Source organism: Nothobranchius furzeri, chromosome 2 (assembly GCF_043380555.1).
Source record: "Nothobranchius furzeri strain GRZ-AD chromosome 2, NfurGRZ-RIMD1, whole genome shotgun sequence".
NCBI lineage: Eukaryota > Metazoa > Chordata > Actinopteri > Cyprinodontiformes > Nothobranchiidae > Nothobranchius > Nothobranchius furzeri.
The window spans coordinates 86040534-86057580 of NC_091742.1; the positions used below are offsets into that span (position 1 = coordinate 86040534).

A 17047-nucleotide genomic window follows, 5' to 3' on the forward strand; every position below is an offset into this window, starting at 1 on the left:
TTGTTAAAGCTGGATTTTGGTGAACTGCAAAACTTTTTGAACAGTCCTTTGGACAGAAGAGGCAAAAGTACAGATTTCTAAAGCTCAACATTTGGAAAAATAAAAACACATCAGCAACATCACCTCATACCAACTTTTCAGCATGGTGCTGTGGAGGGTTTAGGAAGCTTATGTGAAGTCACCCTGACAACCAAAGCTTTGAAAACGGGTCAGGTACTAAGCAATAAACCTTGTTTTTGTTCCTGCAGCTGTCCAGTCTCTGTCAAAGCAGTCTGATCTCAAGACTATGGTTAAAACCTTGGCTCCTGCTTTGCTGGCTGAGCTGAGTAAGCTGACGTCCAGCTCTCAAAAGAGTGGGACAAGTTCCTCAACAAATCCTACGGTTGGTTTCATTCATAAGGCAACTACAGCGCCTCAAAATTTCTCTTCTCATAAACCTCATGTGGATTTAACTAATGAAGATTTTGCATTCATGGTGAATATTTAATGGGACCAATTATAATATTTTTTATTTGTATTTTTCTGTTTTCACAGACTGTAGTAGAATCACCTGCAGCCAAAGTGAGGATCAGGGCAAATCACGGGACACTTTCTCAACGTCATGTGACCTCTGCCCTGAAAGAATATGGAAAAGTCACGTCTGTGGTTCTTTTCAGGTCTGGAAAAGAGGTATGTTTAGTAGGATACATTAAGAGAGTGTCTTGTATAGGATAGAAACTCAATATGATTATAACCTTTGATGAAACATGAAACAAAAGGCTTAACCCTTTAGGCGCCATAGTTTTTTCAGTAAAATATGAAATTTTTACATCACTATTTAAAGAGCTTGCAGCTTAAATCTGGTAAGAGATAGAGGAATATTGTAAATTAGAAAAATCATCTGTATGAGCCAAATTTTGTGATAGGAACAAATTCACTCACATAATTTGCATATTATGACGTCATCAGGTGGCAGCCATATTGGATTGCATCACATTTGCAGATTTGTGTTGTTTTTTTATGTTTTTGTCTTATTTTCTTAGTGTTATTGTTTATGATACATATATACATATTCCTATGTAGACCTTTATAACTATTATATATATATATATATATATATATATATATATGTATATATATATATATATATATATATATATATATATATACATACATACATACATATTACTTTATTGGTATTTTGTTATGTTTTCTGCGTATCAATCAAGAACACTGTTTTTGGAGCTTCAGTGTCATGAACACTTTTCACTCATACCTTCTTTGGTTTATTTTGTTATATATATATAATCCTCAATCTCAGGCTTTTCCACAAGCCCCATGCAGAACTGAATGGCACTGAACATTTTCATTTCTGGGACAGTTACATCGTACCAGTCATTATATCTGGAGTTAGATTTCAGTTCCTCCCTCTCTAAATACTGGTGAGCATATCGGTTAGTTTCAATTGTGATGAGGTTCCAGAATTCCTCATCCAAAAACACTGACAGAAAATCAATGTTGTCACGAACAGAACTCGGAAGACCAGTGAAGATGCCAAACACAGTAAAAATAGATAAAAAAATCTTTTATTCTTGGTTGATGTTACCCGAGGTGGGAGAGGCTGGAGACAAGAGTCGGAGACGGGCGTAGGTCGTAGTGGCAGGCAGAATACAAGGCAGGGGTCAGGAGCGAAAAACGAGGTCCGGAGGCTGAGGTCAGGCAGGGTGGATGGCTGGAAGATTTACTGGCAAAGGCTTTCAATAATCTGGCAGGGAACTGGTGGCTGACTGGTGAATATATAGCAGGGGGAGCAGGTGTGAGTGATGAGCTGAGGAGTCAGGAGCAGGTGAAGTGGATGAAGCTGATTACAGGAACAGGTGGGATGGAGTTGATTGTGGTTGCCAGGGAGACTGGGCTTGTCAGGAGCTTGGTGAGGGGACCAGGTGAGCCCCCACCCCCACCCCCTCAAGGGCGAATCCAAGATGCCCACAGGAAACCAGAGCAGGGCGGGAGGAGGGGGACCAGGAGGGAGGGCCAGAAGAGTCTGGGGGGTCGGCGACGGGAACCAGGAGCCGGGACTGCGGGAGTCTGGGGGGCCTATGATGGGGATCCAGGAGCTGGGACTGCAGGAGTCTGGGGGGCCGGCGACCAGGAACCAGGAGCCGGGACTGTGGGGGTCTGGGGGGCCTATGACAGGGAACCAGGAGCCCGGACTGCGGACGTTGGGGGATAGAGGACACTGGTGGACGAGGACTAAGAGGGGACTCTGGGCTATGAGACTGAGGGGACTCTGGGCTATGAAACTGAGGGGACAGAGGGAACTCTGAACTAATGCTAAGAGGGGACTCTGGAGACTGAGGGGACAGAGGGAACTCTGGACTAAAGCTAAGAGGGGACTCTGGAGACTGAGGGGACAGAGGGAACTCTGGACTAAAGCTAAGAGGGGACTCTGGAGACTGAGGTGACAGAGGGAACTCTGGAGACAGGGAAGTAGACTCTGGAGACTGAGGTGACAGAGGGAACTCTGGAGACAGGGACATAGATTCTGGGACTGGTGGGGACGTAGACTCTGGGACTGGTGGGGATGTAGACTCTGGGACTGGTGGAGACGGGAACTCTGGAGACAGGGACGTAGACTCTGGGACTGGTGGAGACGGGAACTTTGGAGACAGGGACATAGACTCTGTGACTGGTGGAGACGGGAACTCTGGAGACAGGGACATAGACTCTGGGACTGGTGGAGATGGGGACTCTGGAACAGGCTGGACCAAAGACAAAGCCTTGTGAAAAGGCTGGACCGGAATCTCATGGACGGGCTGGACCTGAACCTCATGGACGGGCTGGACCTGAACCTCGTGGACGGGCTGGACCGGATGCGGTGCGTCCCCTGGGACCACCGCCGGAGGAGGATGCGATGCGTCCACCGGAACCACCGCCGAAGCAGGATGCGATGCGTCCACCGGAACCACCGCCGAAGCAGGATGCGATGCGTCCACCGGAACCACCGCCGGAGCAGGATGTGGTGCGTCTTCCTGGACCACCGCCGGAGCAGGATGCGGTGCGTCCTCCGGGACCACCGCTGGAGAAGGATATGGTGCGTTCCCCGGGACCACCGCCGGAGCAGGATGCGGTGCGTCCTCCGGGACCACCGCCGGAGCAGGATGCGGTGCGTCCTCCGGGACCACCGCCGGAGCAGTATGGGGTGCGTCCTCCGGGACCACCGCCGAAGCAGGATGCGGAGCGGGCGGGTGGTTTTTGGATGGAGGTTGCTGGCGACGATTCCGGCGTCGTCGTCGGGTGGAGGGAGAGACGGCATCAACAGGGACAGGGGAAAGGGAAAGGAAACCGGATCTGATGGGAGCAGGAGAGTACTGATGCCCCAGGACAGACAGAGTGGATATGGACAAGGTGACTTGATGTCCTGGGGGTGTGAATTCGGAGCCATGAACAGGAGACGAGCAACGGCCAAAGGTCTCCTGCAGACGCCTGGCAAACTCCCAAAAGGACACCGTTCCGGACGGACGCACAGAAATATAGTCCATAGCCCACATCAGGGCGTTACCACCCAGATTAGATATCATGAATGAGACTTTTTCATGATCCGAGGAAGCCAGGTCCAAATAACGAGCACAGGCTTCGATATAAGTCCGGCAAGTCTCTGGGTCTCCACAGTATCTGTAATGGAGAGTTGGTGTAGTCCAGGATTCTGCTAGATCCATGTCGGGTCAGATGAAAAGTTGGGGAAAAACAAACAAACTCTGAAGTACTGTGTCGGCGTCGGGTCTAATTTTTTGGCCAGATTATTCTGTCACGAACAGAACTCGGAAGACCCGTGAAGACGCCAAACACAGTAAAAAAAATAGATAAAAAAATCTTTTATTCTTGGTGAAGTTACCCGAGGTGGGAGAGGCTGGAGACAGAGTCGGAGACAGGCGTAGGTCGTAGTGGCAGGCAGAATACAAGGCAGGGGTCAGGAGCGAAAAACGAGGTCCGGAGGCTGAGGTCAGGCAGGGTGGATGGCTGGAAGATTTACTGGCAAAGGCTTTCAATAATCTGGCAGGGAACTGGTGGCTGACTGGTGAATATATAGCAGGGGGAGCAGGTGTGAGTGATGAGCTGAGGAGTCAGGAGCAGGTGAAGTGGATGAAGCTGATTACAGGAACAGGTGAGATGAATGGAGTTGATTGTGGTTGCCAGGGAAACAGGGCTTGTCTGGAGCTTGGTGAGGGGACCAGGTGAGCTGAATGAAGAGGCAGAGGAGGGTGAAGGATTGGAAGTCATGACAAATGTGTTCTGAATTTGACAGATCCCTGTCTCCACAGTATCCAACTGGCTCATCAAAATGCCTGATCCACTTGGAATACTGTTCCTCTTCTCCCAAATTAGCCCAGCCATCATCATCATTATTATTGTCATTGAGACTGTGTTGGGCCACCCCCCTGCTAGCAGTGATTTTTTTTCCCGCGGCCCCTCCCCCTCCTGCTGCAATTCCCACGGTTTACACCCCTGGGGCTGAATCGATCACCAGCAGAGTTTTCACCGGCCCGATCACCACCACCACATACCACCCCCACCCCACCCCGACACGGTGGAGCGAAGGATCAGACCCAGTACGAGCTGCTGGAGCCCCCCCACCATGTCTCTTTACCCAAACACGGACATGGTGACGTGGAACATCGGACAAGGTAAGGGCTGGATGGGCTGCTTGTGTAACTGCGTCGTCGCTGACAGACTCCCTGTTGCTGCACGCTGAAGCCACGCTTTCCGTCTTGCTAGAAGACCGCAGATCATCCTCGGAAAGGAAATATTCTTCCCCCGAATCCAAATCTGCCAGTACTACACGAACAGCTTCGTCAGCACTGAACATTCCTCTCTGCATTGTTTTTTTTTCCCTCTACCACTCGCTCGCTATCACTCGATCTGACTGCTCTGACAAGCCGCGCGACTCTGCGACTGGTGGGCGGGGTTCAAGTTCTAAATACTCCAAAAGTTTGAATAGTAATACACCCACAAATGCTGCTTGGATTGAAGTTACAGGTGTCTGCCACACGGCTGTGTAACGTATTAACTGCATGAGGGCTCATGTCTGCTGCTGTGGTTTATTAAATCCAACATTGCTGCTTGTCGCAATTCTGCGACTTTGGCGCTTAAAGGGTTAAGTTTGGTTTGTTGTTAAGCAGAAGAAATTTTTACATCCTACACCTTTGTCTGTCGTTGGCTATAAAATAAACGGCTGTAAACTGTTAACATTTGATCTTTTGTTTTTGAATCCCTTGTGTGAGTAACTTGTGGTTTTTGTTTACTTTGGGCACATTTAGGCATTCATAACTTTTGAAAAAGAGAAAGACGCAAAGAAATTTAGGACTTTGGAAAGCTTTGAAATAAATGGACTGCCAGTCTCTATTTTCAAGGAACGGGTAATAGACTTTCTCTTTCTGTGTTTCCTGCTGGAAATGGCACATTTATAGTTTTTCTCTGGAGTTTTAATAACTGCATTAATCTATAACACATTTATATTCTTAGAGTGTCGTTGCCAATACGACACAGCCGGCAAAAGAGCAGAAGGCTTCGACAAAAAAGGATCACAAAGCAGCTCCACCACGGTAAGTTGTGCTTTACAGCTGAACGATCTATGGGTTTTGGACCGAAATTGCGATTTCAAACAGCACAGTCATGTGACCGTCAAAGCTGCGGTTTTAGCAGTTTTGACTGATCCAGGATCAGTTGTGTTGACCCTTTTTTACATCCAGGGTTTTCCCCTGTGTAATGGCGGTGGCAAAAGCCAGCGCGGGGGAGGGGGGTGGGGTGTACCGTCCAGAGCAGAGCCCAACTCCACAGCTGACAGAGCTGCATGTTCAGGTTATTTTCCCTGTTTTATGTTACCACACACAGCGCTGCTAGAGCCGATAATAATGGCACCGTAGGTGAGCCCGGGACAGAGAGAGAGAGAGAACGTAGTTGAGTAAGGGAGCGAGAGACTCCTCCCACATCGGTGCAGGTTCAGGCTGATTTCTAAAGCTTGGTTTATGCTTCATCAGCGTGAGTGCGGAGTCGTGCACTTTAGTTGACTTGAAAGCTCAACTTCTCTTCTTAAAATGGTTTGAATGTTTCTGACGGCACACGTTAGTTCAAACAAGCTAACGTGTCTGAATGCGTGCGTCTCTCTCATGGAACTGACGTTAGTGAGGAAGAACTATCCGACGGCTTGGAATAACGTGCTGCCAGCCTGCCTTGGTAATGCAGGGAAAACTGCATTTTTTGTTATTTAATACATTTAAACACAATTTTACTTACAGATTTCCTCCATGCAATTTTGGAGTAGAACATGTTCTTATAAAGCTCCTCTAGATAAAAATCACAAGCACAAGGTGCTTCACAAACACATTAAAACATAAAAAAAGATAATGGGAGAAAATATTAATAGCTTCAACTGTTTTTATTGTATGATTAAATAGTAAATATTAATGTGAATTATTTTTTGTACTAGATTAGAATCTAGACAATTTTTTCACTTAATCTACAGGATGGCTTGGACCTTTGCACAAAATGGTGAATTGAACCGAAATCGCAATTTTGCTAGAAAAATTGCTATTCAATCTTTTCCTGAAATCGTTCAGCCCTACTTTACATTGATGCTCAGTTTTAATGTTGCTAAGAGATATGATCTTTTTAACAGCCCTTAAAAAAATTCAGCATGTTCGTTTGATCTCTTTTAAAATAAAAATAATCATACAATTCTGAATCACAGTAATTGGAAGTAGGCAGTTTACATCATATTGAGTCTCATTCTTCTATTAGAGATTTTTGAGAAAAGTTTTTCTACATCAGGGTGACCACAATGATCTATAACCCATCACAAGTTATCAGTTTGGTGTGTGGTGTATGATTCCATTGTACAAATATCAAAATGCTTGGGCACGTCTGTCATGAGCTTAAAAGGAGCTTTTCGGCGGCATGATTACGTATTAGTAATTAGTAGTATTAGTAATGATTGGTTGATTGTAACTGTAGCATAGGAAAGGCCTTGTAATGTCAGGTCACCTGAACTGTACACTTGTCCTCAGCCTGCCTCGTCTGTGTGTCAAAGGTTAACTGTCTTCTTTCAAATCCTAAACAAATGCTGTTTGTGACCTCGCCATCTGGAGGAAAAGCCATAACATTCCTCCCTCCTTCATTATCTCTGCAGTCACAAGACTCCAGATGGAGACGAGACTTTTTATACTTTAATACAAAGAATCTTATTTTGTCTCATACAATGATTTCCTCTTTTTATTGGTTAATTACAATTACATTATATTCAATTCAAGTATATTTATATAGCGCCAAATCACGACAAGCTTCGTCTCAAGGCACTTCACATAATAAACATTCCAATACAGGTGTGTGTGTGTGTGTGTGTGTGTGTGCGTGTGTGTGCGTGCCTGCTTTGTCTTCTCGATCCCCAGTGAGTCGTGGTGGATGGCTGCTTATTCTGAGCCAGGATCCTCTGGAGGGTTATTCTTGTTAAAAGGGAGTTTTCCTCTCCACTGTCGCTGTATGCTTGCTTAGTATGAGGATTGCTGAAAAGTCACTGACACTAGTCAGTGACTCGATGCAATTTGCTAGGTTCCTTCCTTATTTAGGAAGGTTTTTTCTGATTGGCTTAATGAATTGACCTGCATAAAGTTAAAGTCCCATCAGTTGCACACACACTGATGTGTGTGCAAAATTTGTTCTCCGCATTTGACCCATCCCCTGGGGGAGCGGTGAGCTGCAGACACAGCCGCGCTTGGGAACCATTTGGTGGTTTAACCCCCAATCCAACCCCGTAATGATGAGTTTCAAGCAGGGAGGCATTGGGTCCCATTTTTTTTTTCTAAGTCTTTGGTATGACCTGACCAGGAATTGGAATGTTTATTATGTGAAGTGCCTTGAGACGACTCTTGTCGTGATTTGGCGCTATGTGAATAAACTTGAATTGAATTGAATATAATGATTGTTTTATCTAAAGTCATTTTAATAATCTTGGTTGCTTTCCAGTAATGATACATCAAAATAAGTTATTGTTGAAGTGCACAATTTCTGATCTCAAATACACCAAAAAAATCTACTTGATGATTTAAAAATAATTTTACAATGTCATGTCACATATTAATATTGGTATTTTAACAAATGTTACACTTATGAAATAACAGCCGTCTAAGAACTTTATAGCCTCCTACATTCTGTGGCTTCTGATAGGGCCAACACGAACCCTAGAAAGTATAGCACATGAACTGAAACTTAAGTTTCCTGCCTCTCTTGCAAAACACTGACCTCTTTTGAGGGATCAAGCCAGATCTTTAAATGGAACATTTTTAGCAGCATAGAATCAACGTTTTTCAAGATCAAACGACTATTTGTTTTAACTTGCAAAACAACTCAGTCGTAATACGACCCGCCAGCTTCTAGCAGACCCAGCTCGAGCGATGAAACACCAAAACGACTAGCCACATGGGAGGCACCGTTGATTTCACCACTCCACAAGTAGAAAGGTCCTGGGGGAGCTCTGTGAGCAGCGGTTGACCAACCCAAATCTAGAACTTTGACCCCTGGAGGTCAGTTGTATCGAGTGTGCTTGTTCCACAATACAGATGGTTTGCTTTAATATTTTTAACTTGTGAACATAAATTTATTTAGATGTTTTCTTTATCTATTTAGAAAATTCAGACTTTACCCTTTTTACAGTCTTTTTTTCTTTTCTTTTTTTTTTTGTTTTTGTTTTACAGGAAATCTGCAAAGCCCAACACCTCCAAAACCGCAGCTTCTAAACCCAGTTCCACTGCAAAAGTTAAACCTCCTGCATCATCTGGAGCAGCTTCTAAACCCAGTTCCACTGCAAAAGTTAAACCTCCTGTATCATCTGGAGCAACTTCTAAACCCAGTTCCACTGCAAAAGTTAAACCTCCTGTATCATCTGGAGCAGAAACCACCACAAACAAAATCTCCAAAACTAAAGTTTTGGCTTCCAAAGCAAAAAGTGCTACCAAGCAGGTGGCTAAAACTGTGAAAACAGAAATGGGCAAGAAAAAAATCTCAGTTGCCCCAAGTGATAAAAACCCTAAAAAAGACACAAAACCCAGTAAACAGAAAGAAACTCCTAAGGAACCTAAAAATGGTGCCGGTAAGTCTGCAGTGGCAACTAAGGAGACGGCCATGGCCAAAGAAAAGTCTAAACATATTAAAAAGGATAGAATTGATACTGATGGAAAAGACTCAGCTTCCAAAGTTGGAAACGATCAGCTTAAAGAAAGCATCAAAGTTGAGGTGAAGACTGGTGATGCTGAACCAGGAGCAACAGATCCCATGGAGGCCGAGAGTTCTGTTGAGTCTAAAGATCAAAATGTGACAGATAAAGCAGCCAAGAATTCACAAACTACCATCAAGGCTGAGGAAACATTGACAATTATGACATCACAAGACTTCCCTACTGCATCAACGCATTCAGAGTCCGCCGTAGAAGAGATTAGGATGGAGACAGATCCTCTGAAAGAGACAGAACAAAAGGCAAAGCCAAAGGAGATGAAACAAGAAGGTAAGTTTCAGGTCTGAAATCTAGAACTGTAGCAGTAGCAATAGATGTTGCACTGCAGGTCGGTCCAGCCACGCTCCATTGTAGCTTCAGCAGGTCTGCCACTGTCTTGGTTAAGTTTAGGCAGGGCCAATCACAGCACTCAGTGTTTCTATAGAGACAATGGGCGGGCTTAGCGCCAGAGCGGCGATGTTGAAAAACTACGAAGATGGCGTTCGCTCAGGATTGGCGTTTGAAACAGCTTTAGCATCAACTTTAGACATGAGCAGATAGAGGTGCTTAAGTCCTTCATTTTGAAAAACGATGTATTGGCTTCTCCTTTGACGATGAATAACACTCTGCCCAATTGACTGATTTCTGTAGTGATGAATACGTTGAATCACGTTTTTTTGCGCTGATGGGTTCTAGCGCTGACCAGTTGCATGCAGAGACAGTCTGAAAGACAACAGTAGATTCCTTTAAAAGACTGGGTTCTGTTGATGTCTCATGGTCAGATAATATATTTACATTTATAGGATGGCTTGGAAAAGTACATTTCTGGAACAATATCATCTCAGTGGAAGTGATCAGGGAGAAAATTCCAAAATGCATGCATTTATTTTCTCCCTAAAGTTCAAGCTCCTGAAGAAAGAGCTTGTCACAAGCCAGCACCAGAACAAGTCAGCAACAATTCTGCTGGGTCACCTGAAGCAGCTTCGTCCAAACCTAAGCCGGCCGATGAAGCAGAAAGTCACCAGCAGGCATCCACCGCCGGGTTGTGTGATGGTACCGCATCAGAGGTCGAAGAGAAGATGGAGAACCACCAGCAACCAGAAGAAACTGGTAAGAATTGAAAGAAGCCTAATTTATGCAGTTTTTGTTTCATTGTGTTTATTTATTTTTTTACCTTTTGCAGGTTTTGTCCAAATGCAAACAGAAACAACATCCACAGTAAGTTTTCACAAACAACCTGAATACATAATGTTTATGATGAGTCCTTTAAGCTTAAGAGAACACTAAGTACATTGGCGTCACCACAAAACAGTGTTACTATTTGTTAGCATGTGTACAGAACCGAGTAATTTAAATCATAAATTAATAAAACATAATTAAAGCCATAATCTGGGGCCAAGTTTGGGTGGTTGTTTTGTTTTTACTTTGGTCTTTTTTGCAACTTAAACTTTGTTTACTATTTAGTTCAGTCTGCTTCTGTTGCATTTCCAAATAATGAGGAACAACCTCCTCCACAGGACGGAACCTCTGTTCCTCCAGTATCCTCAGCTGGATCCACAGCTTCAGTCACCGATGCCGTAGAGTCAGAGACAGCGTCAGCAGAGATTCCTCACATTACTGAGGACATTTTCAAGGCCTTCACCTTTGTGCTTCGTCAGCACAAACAAAAAAAGGAAAGCAGGATGCACCAAGAGGAGAAAGAGGTGACACTGCTCATCTAGAGTATTTATTTGAAATCACGTAGAGATGTTGAGCACAATTCCAGTTTATGGAATAATTTCAAATAAGCTAACAGTACACATTTGTTCCTCTAGAGCACCACGATAAGCAAGACACCCTTTGAAAATGCAAAGGAGGAAAACTCACAAAACGTACAGGTAAATGTCTGCTTATTGTGTGTAATTTATTTAAAACACTTAAGAGATGGGGGGGGGGGGGGGGGGTCCAATTATTCACATTTTGTTTGCTGAAAGTAGTTTTGTGTTAGTTGCCATCAGTAAAAAACCTGATGTTGTTTTTTTTTTCATTCTGACACAGGAGGATATTAACGATGTTGACACTTCTTCAGAAGTTGTTGATGAGAACAATTTTAACTTTGATGACTTGGTGACTGTTGATGAAATTGGTGAAGACCCAAAAGATACAGCATATGATAGCTGTTCCTCATCTAAGCCAACTTCTCCAAAGAAAATAGAGAGACAAATCTCAAAAGTCACATCTCCTGCCAAAAAGACCATGCCAGAATCTTCAAAAAGTTGCAAGAGCTCAACTTCAGCCTCATCATCTCCTACTACCACAAGCTCCTCCTCCTCAAAGTCAGTTAAAACCTGTGTTTCGCCTGTTAAAAAAGCTCAGCAGAGCAAAACGTCTGCCGCTGGAGGATCAAACACTTCACCCCGAAATCAAAGTACTCATTCATCAGCAACAGTGGTTGAAACATCTGTGGAAACTTGTCAGCTGCATAAAAAGGAAGATAAGCCCGCAGAGGGTGCAGTGGTAGAGTTTGACCACAGGGTGTCAGCAAAGGGCAGTGCTGCAAAAACAGTCGAGTCAGAGTCAAAAATGGAAACCTCAGAGCTGGATACACCCGAACAGGAAGAGAGGTTAGAACCAACCCACGAATCCCAGAAGCCAAAGATGGAATCTAAGGCAGAAATACCCGAAGAGGTGAAGATGAGCAAAGAAAATGAGATGCACATAGAGGAAGATAGCAAAAGTACTGAGGACTCTGAGAACTTCAAGATAATTGATTCACTCGAGGAGCCGACTGATGATCAGATAATTACAAAAGACAAAGATAGCATCACTGAAACACAGGAACTTAACCTCAAGGAAGACCAGATCTCTCATCAGGAATGTCCTCCGGTTTCAGATGGTGCTGATAATGACAAAGTAAGTCAAGAGGCGTGCAGTGAAATGGAAACAGATCCATCTATCCAAGAGGAAGACACTTTTAACAACCAGGCAGCTACCCCTGACAACGATGAAGTTTCCATGGTGACAGAGGTTAAAACTAAAGTAGCCCACCACTCTGACAAAGCGCTGGTTGAAGCTGAAGCTCATAAAACATTGGATTCAGATACTAACCAAACTCTGAGTGCAGGAGCTGGACACACTGGAAAACAAAAAGAAGAAATCTTTTCAGAAGAATTGTGGCATACCTGTTTGAATTCTGAACAAATGTGTGAAGATAACCCTCATCTTGGAAGCAGTGATGACAAAGACACCCAATCAAAAGTCTCTGATAATTCAGCTGGTGATCAGACCACGACAAAGGGTAAAGGCCAGATAGTAGAAGGTCCCAGTGGTGAAACATCTCCAATAGAGGAGGACAATGTTGTTTATCAAGTAATTGATTCTGTGGAAGATCAGCTAACAACAGAAACTGAACCGGAGACTGACAAGGAAAAGCAAACAAAAAAAGGCAGTGAAACAAGTTCAAGAGATGATCGACCAACCAGGAGCTCAAGAAGTAAAACATCTAAAAGTGAAGATAAAGATAAAACACAGAAACAAATCACCCCAGGTAGAAAATACGGGACTAAAGTGAAGGGCAATGTGACAGAAAAAGAAGAAAAGATGGATGAAGGTACTGAGGAGATGGAGTTTGAGATATTGGACTCTATTGAAGATGAATCTGTTCAGGAGGCTCCCACCACAAAAGGTTCTGGTAGAAGACAGTCTTCTAGAAGACATAAAGAGGCTGATAAATCAGAACAGATGGTATTCAAAATTCTGGACTCTGTAGGGGAAGAAAATGACTCTGAAAAGCCAATTGGGACCAGATCTACCAGAGTAAGAAAAGGGAAAACAACTGAGAAATCTAGTGAAACTGAGGAATCCAAGAAAGAGAAGACCCCAACAAGGAGACGGCTAACACGAGCAAGAGACTCACGTGAAAGAGACAGAGGCACAAGTCCCAAAACAAATGTTCCTCAGAAAAGAAACACACCAACAAATAAGAGCAACTCTGTTAGAGACGAAAGCAAGGAGGAGATGACTTTTGAAATAATAGATGCTGTTGAGGAAGAAGCTGAACATAAACCACCAACAACAAAATCAAGAAGAGGACGGCCAAAGAAAGACGTTAAACCATCTAAAGAACAAACCGCAGCTTCAAAGAAGGTGCATTTGCCCTCTGAATTTGCAGAAGACACAGAAGCTACAACATTTCAGATTCTTGACTCTATTGAGGATGAGACGATTGATGAACAAGCTACCACAGACCAGACCAAGAAGACTTTCTTAGGAACGTCAACAAGTTCCAAAAATGATGACAGGACAACAAAGAAAAGGACAAGATCATCTAAAAGAAAGGAGGAAGATGAGCCTGTATACCAGATTGTAGATTCTCTAGAAGATTATCCATCTCAAGAGGAGCAGGTAACAGAGACGTCCATTGTGCAGAAGGAAAAGAGGGGGGCAAAAGACAAAAGGGCTGCAAATGTTGACTCAGTACCACCTTTAGTTGTAGAAACATCCAAAGCAGCTCCAGTGAAGCATGAGAGTCTGCTTCAAGAGGTTGGACAATGTCCAACAGGAAGTACACCAGACAAAGATCTTGAGAAACAAGAGGAGTCTGACTCTGCAAAATCACAGAAGACATCTCAAAAATCACCCAAGAAAAAAGATGAAACTTCTTCCGCAAATGCGGTCGTAAGCTTGGATGAAGTCAGCGATGAGGAAGATGATTACCCCGATGATACAATCGAGAAAGAAAAAATCATTAAAATCCAAGCAGCTTTCAAAGAAAGAGAAGATGAGCAGAAGGAGAAAAAGACCGGCGAGAAAGGCACCAAGGAACGGAGTCGTCGAGGCAGTGGGGGAGCAGCAAAAACCAAAGAGTTACGGCAGGAGAAGGTGGAAGCAGAGTCTCAGGAGCTGGTGACTTTGGATGAAGTGGGAGTGGGTGAGGCTGATGGGGTGGAAACTACTAACAGTCTAAAGTGTGGTGGAGGGTTAACGGAGGGGGAGCTGCAGGACCTTGTTACTCTGGATGAGATTGATGAGGAGGAGGAGCAAGAAACACCTGTGATCCAACCACCCAGCCATGAGGTCCAATCAGGAGAATCACCGAAGCCAGAGGTCCGATTGAGATTCAAATAAAAAGTTTGGTTTTAAAATAAAACTTGCCGTCCTTACATGTCGTTCTCTCTAGACCTTAGATGAAGCTGGCCTTGGTGAGAATAAGGAAGCAGACGAAGAGGATTCCTCAAGCTCTGTTAAACGCAAACATGACGACTACACAGGTTTGTTTGTTTTTTCTGTTAGAAACTCGGGATAACTGATTTAATAGTTTCTATTTGATGTTGGGACCATCGGTTAGGACATGTTTGTTCTGTAGACTCCTGTAGCAGCTCTTCTTTTAGACTACCAACATCTGGAGGACGTTTGTCTCACAACGCTTTAGGCAACAGTTCAGCCATAATGAGACCTGACACATTTTAAACTGATATCTGAAAATGTTACTGGAGCATGGCAGACGTATGTGGTTTTTATTTTAAATGTTATTGGGAAATCCCTTTTGCTGGTTCAATCCTGCCACCTGCTGGTAGAAATTCATACCTGCAGTAATGAGCGAAACGTTTTTGAATGGTCTGTTTCAGAGGACAGCGAGGACTTTGTAACCGTCGACGAGGTGGGAACGACGGAAGAGGAGGAAATGAAAACGACGACATCTGCCAAATGTCGACCCAGGAAGAGGAGCAGGCGGACTCCTGGTAACATAAAACAAAGCTGTTTGCTACCTGGATAAAGGACAACACATTTAAATGTGAAACACAGACTTATTTGTCTTCTACAGTGAGGAAATCCACCAGAGCAAAATTGGATGAGAAAGAAGTAGAGGAAGAAGAAGAAGAAGAAGAAGAAAATGAGAAACTCCCTCCTCCTGCAGTCAATCCCCCCTCCACTCTGGACAAAGACGTGTCTGCTCCATCAGGAGAGCTGGAGACCGAGAAGACAGGGATGGAAACGGAATCCGTTTCTACTGAGTCGACGCAACCTTCTGAGAGTCCTTGTGATCCGAAACTGGAAGCAGGTGTGGAGGAAAAAGGGAAGGAAGAGATCAAGACTGAGGTTAAAGGTACAAGTCAGTACAAGCGACTGGTCTAAACCAAATAATCTATTTTCTAATGTCTTTTTTAAGTCTTAAAATAATCAGGAGTCATTTGCATGGAACTGTTTTATTATTTCTGACACTTGATGTCTGACCTCTGCCCACTGGTAGGGCGGGTTGTTGACAAAGGTCATACCATTTGCATTACATGGCCTTCTCCTATGCTACAACTGTGATTCTACCTCCTGGTTCGGTATTACTCAGTGTAAAACACACAAGATTCATTCAAAAGTCTTGTGTTTCTATAGCTGACGACCAGTTACAGAAGCTTACAGAACCTGAAGCAAAGCGACCTCGCTCTGAGTCTCCTTGCTTGCCCGTGGACTTTAAACTGCCTCCATTTAACCCAAAAAATCCCCAGGGTAAGAAACATTCATGATTAAATAAATAAATAAAACGTAAACAAAGTAGAACTGTTATACATGTTTTGTGCTTTCTTTCCCTTTTCCATTCAGGTCAGGAGTTTGTGGTCCCTAAATCTGGATTCTTCTGTAGCTTGTGCTCCATGTTCTACCTGAAGGAGAGCACAGCTAAAGTGACTCACTGCAGCAGCCAGAAGCACTACAGCAACCTGCTGGTATGTGCAAACACCTGGAGAACATTGTTTTTAAACACACCTGCTGTTGTTTCTAGCATCAATGAATGCTTAAGGAGTTGTTCTCTTAGGGCGGTCTTGTTTCACGAGTTTGAAGTTAGTCGGATGGGGGATAATATTATGAAATTATCATTTCATAATATTAATAAAATGCAAAGATCTCTCCTCTTATTGACTAACAACAATGCAACTCCGTTCACTCTACTCTTGTTTTATCCCCACAAATAACTCAAGCCTGAATGTATCCTGCCATGTTGTGGAGTTGCTAAAGCTAATGGTCAGCGTCTACTAGCTGAGGCTCATTCTAATTTAAAAAGAACATGTATTACACAGGTTCTAACCTTTACAGCTCTTCCCTTTTCTTGTCTTCAGAAACATTACCAGACGTTCCAACAGAAGACTTCACCGCAAAGTTCCCAAGGACCTGTGTCCAATTGATCAACCTGAACTGTGGAGGGTGGAACCACTGATGTGCAGACAGATGTGTGTTCTTTCTTGATTCAAGTCCTTTACCTGGTCTAAAGTCTACATATTCCTAGATCTTCCCACTCATTTTCTTCCTTCTCTGAACAGTGACACTGAGTGGTTGAGTCACAAAAACACTATCAGATCTTTTAAGTAGAGAATGAAGCGAAACAAAGCAATAAGTTCTTTGTTTGGCTTCATTTTTAACTTTCACACAGGTGATGGATAAATGTTGAGACTTGAAGGGGGTAAGCACCCCCCAACCCACACACACCCAAGGAGATCTAGAATATGGATTTACTTGAGACAAAAATGTAATTGCATTAGTTTTCAACGTAAATAGTTGTTAATCACTGTTGCAACATAACCAGGTTATTTTAAAACGTGGTTAATAATAAAGTACCTGAAAGTTAAGTGTTGTGTTTCTAATTCTAGTTGTAGAAAATATGAAATGAATTTAATCTTTTGTTTGGTTTTTTTGTTAAAAAATTTGTTCTGTATTTTAAAATTTCCAATAAAACTTCAGTGTCACTTGTTAAGTGGAATCATTTTATTAAGCCGGGCATACACTGCAACTTTTTCACTTTTTTGAGCCGATTTTCCACTCGTGCGAGAATCCACAAGATCG

The 17047-nt window shown here is 43.5% G+C and overlaps 1 protein-coding gene across 2 annotated transcripts in view; it reads left to right on the forward strand.

Annotated features, from left to right (window-relative positions):
• LOC107376895 (zinc finger protein 638) overlaps positions 1-16622 on the forward strand; it is a 29512-nt gene extending 12890 nt beyond the window's left edge. The window contains exons 6-21 of one of the 2 annotated variants that reach the window (XM_054747370.2): positions 249-382; positions 535-669; positions 5298-5396; positions 5503-5582; positions 8727-9532; positions 10142-10351; positions 10425-10459; positions 10759-10944; positions 11056-11118; positions 11279-14326; positions 14400-14490; positions 14848-14961; positions 15045-15332; positions 15608-15721; positions 15815-15936; positions 16327-16622. In XM_054747370.2, coding sequence (XP_054603345.2) covers positions 249-382; positions 535-669; positions 5298-5396; positions 5503-5582; positions 8727-9532; positions 10142-10351; positions 10425-10459; positions 10759-10944; positions 11056-11118; positions 11279-14326; positions 14400-14490; positions 14848-14961; positions 15045-15332; positions 15608-15721; positions 15815-15936; positions 16327-16392 — 5591 coding nt within the window. In that variant the 3' untranslated portion in view covers positions 16393-16622. The remainder of the gene's footprint in view (positions 1-248; positions 383-534; positions 670-5297; positions 5397-5502; positions 5583-8726; positions 9533-10141; positions 10352-10424; positions 10460-10758; positions 10945-11055; positions 11119-11278; positions 14327-14399; positions 14491-14847; positions 14962-15044; positions 15333-15607; positions 15722-15814; positions 15937-16326) is intronic. The other variant, XM_054747371.2, reaches the window with a different exon arrangement.
• Positions 16623-17047: the final 425 nt, after the last annotated feature.